Genomic DNA, 11630 nt, shown 5'->3' with positions numbered 1-11630 from the left:
TTAGCAATTGCCGCATTTTATAATTATGAAATTTGGCAAATGGATGTAAAGATTGCATTCCTGAATGGATTTCTGGAAGAAGAGTTGTATATGATGCAACCTGAAGGTTTTATCGATCCAAAGGATGCTAACAAAGTGTGCAAGCTCCAGCGATCCATCTATGGACTGGTGCAAGCATCTCGGAGTTGGAATAGACGTTTTGATAGTGTGATCAAAGCATATGGTTTTATACAGACTTTTGGAGAAGCCTGTATTTACAAGAAAGTGAGTGGGAGCTCTGTAGCATTTCTAATATTATATGTGGATGACATATTGTTGATTGGAAATGATATAGAATTTCTGGATAGCATAAAATGAATAAGAGTTTTTCAATGAAAGACCTCGGTGAAGCTGCTTATATATTGGACATCAAGATCTATAGAGATAGATCAGGACGCTTAATTGGACTTTCACAAAGCACATACCTTGATAAAGTTTTGAAGAAGTTCAAAATGGATCAAGCAAAGAAAGGGTTCTTGCCTGTACTACAAGGTGTGAAGTTGAGTAAGACTCAATGCCCGACCACTGCAGAAGATAGAGAGAAAATGAAAAGTGTTCCCTATGCTTCAGCCATAGGCTCTATCATGTATGCAATGCTGTGTACCAGACCTGATGTGTGCCTTGCTATTAGTTTAGCAGGGAGGTACCAAAGTAATCCAGGAGTGGATCACTGGACAACGGTCAAGAACATCCTGAAATACCTGAAAAGGACTAGGGATATGTTTCTCGTTTATGGAGGTGACAAAGAGCTCGTCGTAAATGGTTACGTCGATGCAAGCTTTGACACTGATCCGGATGACTCTAAGTCACAAACCGGATATGTATTTATATTGAACGGTGGAGCTGTCAGTTGGAGCAGTTCTAAACAAAGCGTCGTGGCGGGATCTACGTGTGAAGCGGAGTACATAGCTGCTTCGGAAGCAGCAAATGAAGGAGTCTGGATGAAGGAGTTCATATCCGATCTAGGTGTCATACCTAGTGCATCGGGTCCAATGAAAATCCTTTGTGACAATACTGGTGCAATTGCCTTGGCAAAGGAATCCAGATTTCACAAGAGAACCAAGCACATCAAGAGACGCTTCAATTCCATCCGCGATCAAGTCGGAGGGAGACATAGAGATTTGCAAGATACATACGGATCTGAATGTTGCAGACCCGTTGACTAAGCCTCTCTCACGAGCAAAACATGATCAGCACCAAGACTCCATGGGTGTTAGAATCATTACTGTGTAATCTAGATTACTGACTCTAGTGCAAGTGGGAGACTGAAGGAAATATGCCCTAGAGGCAATAATAAAGTTGTTATTTATATTTCCTTATATCATGATAAATGTTTATTATTCATGCTAGAATTGTATTAACCGGAAACCTAGTACATGTGTGAATACATAGACAAACAGAGTGTCACTAGTATGCCTCTACTTGACTAGCTCGTTGAATCAAAGATGGTTGTGTTTCCTAACCATAGACATGAGTTGTCATTTGATTAATGGGATCACATCATTAGAGAATGATTTGATTGACTTGACCCATTCCGTTAGCTTAGCACTTGATCGTTTAGTATATTGCTATTGCTTTCTTCATGACTTATACATGTTCCTATGACTATGAGATTATGCAACTCCCGAATACCGAAGGAACACTTTGTGTCCTACCAAACGTCACAACGTAACTGGGTGATTATAAAGGTGCTCTACAGGTGTCTCCAATGGTACTTATTGAGTTGGCATAGATCAAGATTAGGATTTGTCACTCCGATTGTCGGAGAGGTATCTCTGGGCCCTCTCGGTAATGCCAATCACTATAAGCCTTGCAAGCAATGTAACTAATGAGTTAGTTGCGGGATGATACATTACAGAACGAGTAAAGAGATTTGCCGGTAACGAGATTGAACTAGGTATTGAGATACCAACGATCGAATCTCGGGCAAGTAACATACCGATGACAAAGGGAACAACGTATGTTGTTATGCGGTTTGACCGATAAAGATCTTCGTAGAATATGTGGGAGCCAATATGAACCTCCAGGTTCCGCTATTGGTTATTGACCGGAGACGTGTCTCGGTCATGTCTACATAGTTCTCGAACCCGTAGGGTCCGCACGCTTAAAGTTCGGTGACGATCGGTATTATGAATTTATGTGTTTTAATGTACTGAAGGTAGTTCGGAGTCTTGGATGTGATCACGGATATGACGAGGAGTCTCGAAATGGTCAAGACATAAAGATTGATATATTGGACGGCTATATTCGGACACCGGAAGTGTTCCGGGTGATTTCGGAGAAAACCGGAGTGCCGGAGGGGTTACCGGAACTCCCTGGGGAAGTATTGGGCCTTAGCGGGCCTTGGGGGAGAGAGGGGGCAGCAGCCCAGGAGGTGGCGCACCCCCCCAAGGGGAGTCCGAATTGGACTAGGGGAGGGGCGCGGCCCCTCTTTCCCTCTCCCTCTCCCTCTCTTTCCTTCCCCCTTCCCCCTTCCTAGTTGGACTAGGAAATGATGAATCCTACTCCTACTAGGAGGAGAATTCCTCCTCTCCTTGGGCGCACCAAGGGCCGGCCGGCCTCCCCCGTTGCTCCTTTATATACGGGGGCAGGGGGCACCCTAGAACACACAAGTTGATTGTTCCAAGCCGTGTGCGGTGCCCCCCTCCACCATATTCCACCTCGGTCATATCGTTGGAGTGCTTAGGCGAAGCCCTGCGCCGGTAGCTTCATCATCACCGTCAGCACGCCGTCGTGCTGACGAAGCTCTTCCCCGACACTCTACTGGATCGTGAGTTCGTGGGACGTCACCGAGCCGAACGTGTGCAGATCGCGGAGGTGCCGTACCTTCGGTGCTAGGATCGGTCGATCGTGAAGACGTACGACTACATCAACCACGTTTTCATAACGCTTCCGCTTACGGTCTACGAGGGTACATAGACAACACTCTCCCCTCTCGTTGCTATGCATCACCATGATCTTGCGTGTGCGTAGGATTTTTTTTTTGAAATTACTATGTTCCCCAACATGACCCATAACCCAGACTCCCGCAGATTGTACCCCTACCTGTTGGACAGAGAACCAACTACCCCCCCCCCCATCTAACCCCAACCCCAGCAGATAGTATCCCAGTTCCAGTTGACACAGCACAATCTCCACCACATAGCACCCAAACACGAGCAGTTAGTAAGGCAACTGCGGTGCCCAAAGCACAAGGACCGCGACTGCGAACCCCAACTCAACGCTTAAAGCAGAAGAACAACTGTTCTCAGGTGTGATTCCCTAGCTATGGTGCATACTCATTTTCTCTTGCATCACTGTATTTACTCATACCAACTAATTTCAAATTTGAAGGATCCAATCGAAACTCCAGTGGCGCAACAGGTATGTTTTAAACATGTTTCTTTAACTAGCTTGTTTTTGTAACTTCTTGCTCTATGTTGATTTCAGTTTCAATTGTATAAACAGTTATGTTCTCATGTCATGCACATTAGAAGTGTTGTTACTGTTGTGTAGTTTCCAATACTTATATTTTGTCTATGTTGATTTGTCTTAAACATATAAGATTTAAACTGTGTCTCTATATTGATTTGGCAACATAAACTAGGATGATATAGACAATACAGTGACCATAGTGCATAGATATATGTTTGTTTCATGTTGTTATTATGTAATCCCTCCATTTCTAAATATAAGTCTTTTTGAAGATTTTAATAAAGACTACATATGGATGTTTGTAGACGTATTTTAGAGTGTGGATTCATTCGTTTTTCTCCGTATGTAGCCCATATGGGATCTCTAAGAAGACTTAAATATAGGAATGGAGGGAGTACTACCTTGCAATAGAAGACTAGTTAGTATAATCGTGTCCTCCTTACTACTGAACTGGTTTACCAAAATGAGTTTCATATGCTACATGCTAAACCTGTTATGTGTCTGCTTGTTCCTCTTTTAGAATGCTACCAGATTATTGGAGAAGAGTACCCCATTATGCAATGGTAAAGGAAATAATGCAGATAACGTTCAAGATAGTGAGGCAACCCTGTTGGTCTCCAAGAAAGCTGATAAAAACTATCTTGAAGACAGTGAGACAACCCCAAAGTCCTGCCTTGATTTAGTGTTGAGTTACTGGCCACTACCGCTGGCACTAGCTCTTCGAACTCGCTGCCTGAGTCAGTTCGGCTTCTTGACTCTCAGCTACAAGCTGAAAGACATCAGTCAGCTGTGCTGCGACAAGAAGCTGAAGGACTGAGGAAGTCCCTGCAGAATTCAGATGCATACTTTCTGGTGCAACAGTAAGAGTTGGAGGATTTTAGAGCCAAGCAAGAGAAAGTTAATAAGCTTGCTAAGCTTCTTGCTAGTATGGTGGGCACCCAGGATATCATTTCTTGAGCTCTTCTGAAGCGGTTTCAGTTCTGGACTTGTTTTGCTACCGCATTTATTTGCACTGGTGGCCAACTACGACTTCCTGCGTATGTAATATGTTACTTTGTTGTTCCCTATAATCGCACTGGTGGCGAACTTTGATGCCTAGTGGATGTAATATGTGTAATCGCCGTAATAGCCTACTATTAGTTGCTTGCTTATTTATTTCTTCTAGTCTTGTTCATTTGTTTGCTTGTAGTCACTGCAGTTCTTTTTCCTTGGTTTGCTAGTGGCTGGAATAACAATGTGCCACATACGGCCCGTGGCAACCATGGCCCTCCTACGTGCCGATCCATGGGCCTCGTATGGGCCATAGGATCCATGGTCTTCCTATGGGCCTTAAGCTCCATGGGCCTCCTACGGGCCTTAGGATCCACGGGCCTTAGGATCCATGGGTGGGCCATACTCATCGCAGGACAAAACCGAATCACTGGATTGGCCGTAAACAGGCCAAAATCTGAACCATCCGTTTATGGGCTCATAACATAACGGGCCGTCAGCAGGCCGTAAGACAGCACATGCTTAATTCTATCAACAGGCATAAAAGGTCGTTAATGGGCAGGATTACATGATAGGATGAACACGGCCCAATGTGTTAACGGGCCACAATGGACCAACTGTAACCATGGGCCGAATTCGGCCCATTAGCCGAACAGGCCAGTTACGGATCGTAAGTAGCCGTGACCCACAAATGAGCCCGAGAGTTTATAGGCCCATAGTAGGCTGAAAGTTAACATGGGCAAAAAATGGCCCAACTTAATAATGGTCGTTAATGGGTCCAAAGCAGTATACTGTTCATTATGGGCCAGAATCACTATGGGTCGCTAAAGGGTCCAAATATACAAAAGGCCTCATATGGGCCGAAAGACGTCATGGGCCATACATGGGCCGAAAATAACAACAGTCTAGAATCATATTGGACGGCTCACATGACGCTAGTAGGCCTAATTCAGATAGACCATTACGAGCCGTGAGTTCCCGGGCTGTAAATGGATTATATGCGAACATTGCCGTTAACAGGCTTTCCGTGCAAGTCAAACAGGTCGGTCTTTTAACCTAAATGGGTCACTGTTGGGTCATGCCACGTGTCGATGTATCATAGGCACGTCTCGTCCATTGGATGGATGACATCTGTCCCAACACAGACCTGACACGTGGTTTCTTCGGCCAATGAGAATTTTACACGTGGAAAATCGTCACTGGTCATTGTTGTTAACGGGTTATCGGATCCAACATCAGACCCGATAGCTTAACGGCGACGTGCTACGATGAATACCACATGTCGGTTATCCTTAACGAAAACACTTCCATTGCGCTACATTTATCGTCATGGAAGTGAATACTTCCATCATGATAATTTGAGTATTGTCATCGAACACTTCTACGACAGCACAGATATGACTATCTTAATTTGTCATAAAATCGTCACAGATGTACATGCATGACAGAAAACATGACTTACTGTGACGAAGACATATTATCACTGGAGTGTTTTTTAGTGCTATCCGGTCAAATCACGGGCATCAATGCCTGCCGCTGCATGCTCTAGGCCGGCATGAATGCGGCGTGAGATGGAAATCGCGGGATGGGCGGGGGGGGGGGGGGGGGGGGTTGGGTGGGTCAGGGCGGTCAGAAGCGGACGTGGTAGCGGTCCGGACGCCCGCAAAATCCCTCATGTTTGTCTCCTGTTTACGAAGGAAAGTGTATCCGGACCGCCCTGCGGACGGATACAGACCCGCGTTGGATGACACAACACGTCCAGACAGCGCGATCCGAAGAACGGTTTGAGGGTCGGCGCGTTGGAGATGTCCTTTGTATCCATGTGTTGCATGCATCTCTTTTCCTTTAGACTATGTCCGTCACCCTCGGAAGAATCATGTGTGTGAATGTTCCCTTAAACCATGTGTTGAAGAATGAATATTCGTGTAGCCAAAGGCAACATCCCCTGCAAGCAAGTGGTATACTAAATGTATTCAAACCGTCCAACAGCGTTGCTATCACAAGCTTAGAAAATTGACCCTTGGTTTGCTCTAGCTTTTTTTAGTGGTTCCTTTTTTTTTGGTAAAATCACTATTGCTCGTTCGACATCTCTACTATTATATTTAAAAAAAGAATAGTGTTTCTTTTCCTTTCAGGTGAATTGCTTCGTCCAAACTTCCAGCGAAGTGCTTCGTCCAATCTTCCATCCTTTTTCTAACCATCACTCCTTACATATTCATCTTAATTGTCGCACCTTTCATTGACTTACTAAATAAATTTTTGCTTTCTTTGGCAAGCAATAAATGAATACAAAATAAATTATAAATATATTTAGATAGCTATATCACGGACAAGATTTGGTAACATTTATTTGCGCAATCACATTAATATGGATACATGAATCATGGGGTAACGTATTAGAATATTTCTATCATGTAGCAACGTATAGTCAATTATCTAGTTGATAGAAAATTTTGCAATGTTGCATGTATGATTTTTCCTTCTTCCACTTCTTTCGAGTTGGTGGAGATAATTTTCTCTCTCTTATGGTCATTCCGCTATTGTTTCAACATCAAATGCTACTTAAATAAAGAAGGACCCTGATAAGAGTCACACGTGTGACAAGGACACATGACAGCTCCAAACATTTTTATGCCAAGCTTAGTAACGCGAGGATGACAACTTTCTTTTTAAATGGCAAGTTTCAGTTTTTTAGTTTGTTTTTTCTTTTCGGCTGGCAACTTTAATTGTAAAAAACGTTAGAGCCGGAGTGCTTCGTGCCACACGTGTGGAACTTATCATTTGAAAAAAAAACTATATTATATGAATTTGTAATTTAACGTGTGCTGAATCTGTTGTATTTTTTTTCTCCTACGAGGTAATGAATCTTTTGTATTCGTTAACTGGAATGTGACATGTCAGGCTGGCAGCCAACCTAGAGCTTAGCTCTTGACTAGTAAGCCCATATTGGCTGGATTTTTGTGCCCGTGGTAAAATTAAGCATTTTCATTTGGTACTTTTGTTTCTTTATCTTTTTTAGCCAAACCTGTGGGAATTATTTCCCACATTATATTTATATATATTCTGAAATAGTAAATACAAATGTAGGCAACCAAAGTAAAAGAAAAAAGAAAAACGATAAAGCTAAGACTATGCAATTACAACAGCATAACGCTAACCGAAGTTAAAGCTTATTATATGATGTTTCTTGATTTTTCAGCAGTGAATTGATGGATGCTCCCTCCTTTCACTATTACTGTTCTAACTTTTTCTTAATTAGATTTATATAAACACATTTTTTAGGGTATATAAACACATTTTTTAGGGTATATAAACACATTTTAGTATGTTTGTTTACTCATTTTAGTCCGTTTTTGGTCCATATTCAATGAACGGAGAAACTATTATGTAAAATTATTGATGTATATATTTGTATTAATTATTTTGTGAAAAAAATTGTAGCCACTTTGAAACAAACGATTTTTTTGGTGTAAACGGAAGATTCGAGGGTCTCCACTAGAATCTATTGGGGCTGAAGAAAATAAACGTGCTCCAATTTGAGGCTCTAGCACAATTCCTAAAGTAGCAAGGCAGCAAAAAACACCAGCCCCATCTCCCAATGATTGAAAATCGTGACCTCTTTCTAAGAATGGATAAGTCAACGATTTTTTTCCTCTCCCACTCACTCTCGTAGGCTGCCACACTGGAGATTTCGCTCATCCAGTGCCTCCTCGCACCAATGTATCCGCACTGCAGCGTCAGAGCTCCTCCGCACCACCTTTAGTAGCTCCGAACGTCGTTGCCCGCCACCGCTCCTCACCGCAGAGGATTTCACCAATGAAACCTCATAAGTAGCATTCTTCTCATCAGTATGAAGAGAACCTAGTATGATTGACATAATGGGAGAAAATTGTTGAGAGTTGCAGTATATCTCCTTGATTTTTCTCACCCCTTTTTGCACAATTAAGTACCACTCGACACTCGAAATTCACGTGTCCTCTGTACAACATTGAAAACATGTTGGAGAATGGGAGGTGTTAGCGATGTATGCGCTACATGACAAACTTTGACAAACCATGTTGCATTCTCCTCTCCTGTACAATTCTTGAACCACTGTAGTTTTGTTGCCTTGTTCTATTGTGGTTGTGAACCCCTCTAGCAATTAGCTAGTAATGTTCACTCTACAATCTCATAACTTACCACACTATTTGTTGATGTCGAGAATTGTTGTAGAGTACCCTTCTTTTTTCTTGACATCTACCAGTTCACCTTGTTCATCCATCTCCATACCTGAGAAGTCTTTATTCTTGTAGGCTTTTTGACGATCAGCATTCACATTGATTTTATGGTTGTGCCCTAAGTAGCAATCACATTCATGTAATCGCGTAGTAAACCACATAATTTTCGTCAACATAAATCCTTGCATGACCTCTATACCTAAAAAGTCTCGTATACATAGGCTTCTTGACGATCGACATTCACATTGGTTTAACGGTTGTGCCCTATATATGTAGCGGCAATCACACCCATGCAATTGCGCGGGAAACCACACAGTCTTCATCAACGAAAATTCTTTCATGACCTCCATACCTAAGAAGTCTTGTATACATAGGCTTCTTGACGATCGGCATTCACATTGGTCTAATGGTTATACCTTACGTGGCGCCAGTCACACCCATGCAATTGCGCGGGAAACCTAATAGTTTTTAGCAACGAAAAATCCTTACACCCTAAAAGGGCCCTCCAGGAGAACTCAATTCTGGAAGGAAATAAATAGTTGGCTGAATTAATTTTCAGCCAAAAAAACCAACGCCTTTCCCCCTAAAAAAATATAAAAATATCGGCTGCTCCGCCAATAGGCGAACGAAATCGGCAACAACGAGCACACGCAGCCGCGTCCCGACGCGCTGCATCTACAGCAGGCATCACGTTTGGCACGTTCCCGTCGCCCTTAAATACCCGACCGCGAGTGAGACCCCGCTACAGCTAATCCCCGGCCGCCCCATCTCCTCTCACACAGGCGGCGCGCCGGCCGCCGCAGGTAGGAGGGAGGAGAACGGTGAGTTTGGATCGGTTCATGGGGAGAGCGCCGTGCTGCGAGAAGGACGGTCTGAAGCGGGGCGCGTGGAGCCCCGAGGAGGACCAGCGGCTGGCAGACTACATCGCGCAGCATGGCCACTCCAACTGGCGCGCCCTCCCCAAGCACGCAGGTGAGTTCCGCATCTTGCTGACGCCGACGATGGACTCTCTCTCTCGGGGTCTGTGATTGCCACCGATGAGCGACGGACCCCTGGTATCATTGCTGATGTTGCTGCAGGGCTTCTGCGGTGCGGGAAGAGCTGTCGCCTGCGGTGGGTCAACTACCTCAGCCCGGACATCAAGCGGGGCAACTTCACCGCCGACGAGGAGGACCGCATCATCCGCCTCCATCAGGCCCTCGGCAACAGGTAGAATAATCTTTTTTTTCTTCATTTTTATCCTTTTTGCGAAAAAAATCATTTTTATCTACATAATAAAACCGTGAAATATCATTACCTTTTTTGAGAAAAATGAAATATTATTAATGGTAACCCCATATATTGCCCTCATGGTTATCCAATTTGGGTCATTCCTAGTAGACATGAGCCAGCCTAGAAATTGCTACGTATGAACATTTAACTGTCTTGCCAGCCTACAATTTGTTGTGGGCCTAGTCAGTAAAAGATGCATCATCTTTCTGAAATTTCAGGTACGGTCCTATCATTTGATTGGTGACGGCCAAAGCCTCCTTGGAACAATACTCCAAAGAAGACAAAAGTGTTCGCGATTACTTTAAAACTCAACTTAAGATCAATCTTTTTTTCTCAAAGCCCCCACATGCAAGTAAACCAATCCAAAGCTCGAAAGCCGCCATAGATTCCATCTCGTTTGGCCTTTAACGGCGGCCAGTGGAGTGGCTGATGCATATCAACACCGGTGCATTTTCATATAGATGCAGCAGCGGCAGCGGCAGCAGCATCACCATCTCCCGGCCACCACTTCTGCTGGACCACACTCTGTCCAAGAGTCCAGGCTACTCCTGAGCCCCTCCATTAATCCTTATTCAATCGCACATGATCGATCAGTACCCCAGTTGCTGAGTTCAAGAGCATTTGTAAACCATCTCTACGCTTTTCGAAAAAAAAAAACGCCGCGCTGTGCATTGGGAATCAAATCTTTGAAGCATCTGAGGCTTGCATGCAGTTGTTTTAAACAGTTGCAGCTCTGACTTTTTTTTCAACAGGTGGTCCGTGATAGCTGCGCAGCTGCCCGGGCGCACTGACAACGAGATCAAGAACGTCTGGCACTCGCACCTCAAGAAGAGGCTGGAGGACGGCCTGAAGCCAGCCGCCGATCACGACGCCGGCGGCAGTGGCCGGCAGAAGTCACGCAAGCAGGCCAAGGCTAGGAGCGCCACGGTCGACGCTCGTGAGCGGCACACGTCGCTGCAGGGGCAGTCGAGCAGCGGCTTGACGTGCTCAACGGTGACCGAGTCGGCGGCGGCGGTGACATCCTCGCCGAGCGATAACGCCACCATCACAAGCGCGAGCCACGGCCACCAGCTCGTCAAAGAGGACACCTTCAGCTCGGAGGCGGTCACTGACAACAGCTTCTTGTCTTCAACAGACGTGACGGGAATGATAGACCTCGGTGCCATGGGCGAGGACCTGAGCCTGGTGATGAGCTCATCATCGACGTGGAGCGATGACCAGGACTTCTGGATCAACATGCTGCAGGAGGGCGGAGACATAATAGACTTGCCAAAGTTGTAACAGTTGGAAATTAAGTTTGATTAGCTACAGTACTGTAGTTTTTTCTCCTCTTTTTACTCTCCATCTTCGGGTGAGAAATTGAGGTGCCTTCACCTTCTTGACGAGGGAAAAAGAATCAATACCAGTCGGCAGTCGCAACACAACATTTTTGTTTTGTTTTTTATCTAGCATAAGAATTAATCGGATGCAGCGGTATTAGCCACAACTATTTGCCAATTTTTGCCTTTCTGCACTAGTTAACTAGCACTACCTCAGTCCTCCTTTACTAGTCTCCTCGTATTTTAGTCAGCTTTGATCATGATTTTAAGTAATAAATATAAGTTATACTCACTCGGTTCCGAATTACTTGTCGCACGTATGGATATATCTAGATGTATTTTAGTTCTAAATACATCCATTTCAGTGACGAGTAATTCG

At 44.3% G+C, this 11630-nt stretch overlaps 1 protein-coding gene across 1 annotated transcript; it reads left to right on the top strand.

The window, feature by feature from the left end:
* The first annotated feature begins 9499 nt into the window (after nucleotides 1-9499).
* Nucleotides 9500-11213, top strand: LOC123167632 (transcription factor MYB4-like). The gene is made up of 3 exons (XM_044585469.1): nucleotides 9500-9632; nucleotides 9740-9869; nucleotides 10685-11213. The coding sequence occupies exons 1-3, from the start codon at nucleotides 9500-9502 to the stop codon at nucleotides 11211-11213; spliced, it is 792 nt and encodes a 263-aa protein (XP_044441404.1).
* Nucleotides 11214-11630: the final 417 nt, after the last annotated feature.

The sequence above is a fragment of the Triticum aestivum genome, chromosome 1D (assembly GCF_018294505.1).
Source record: "Triticum aestivum cultivar Chinese Spring chromosome 1D, IWGSC CS RefSeq v2.1, whole genome shotgun sequence".
Taxonomy (NCBI): domain Eukaryota; kingdom Viridiplantae; phylum Streptophyta; class Magnoliopsida; order Poales; family Poaceae; genus Triticum; species Triticum aestivum.
This window is presented reverse-complemented; position numbering and strand designations above follow the sequence as displayed.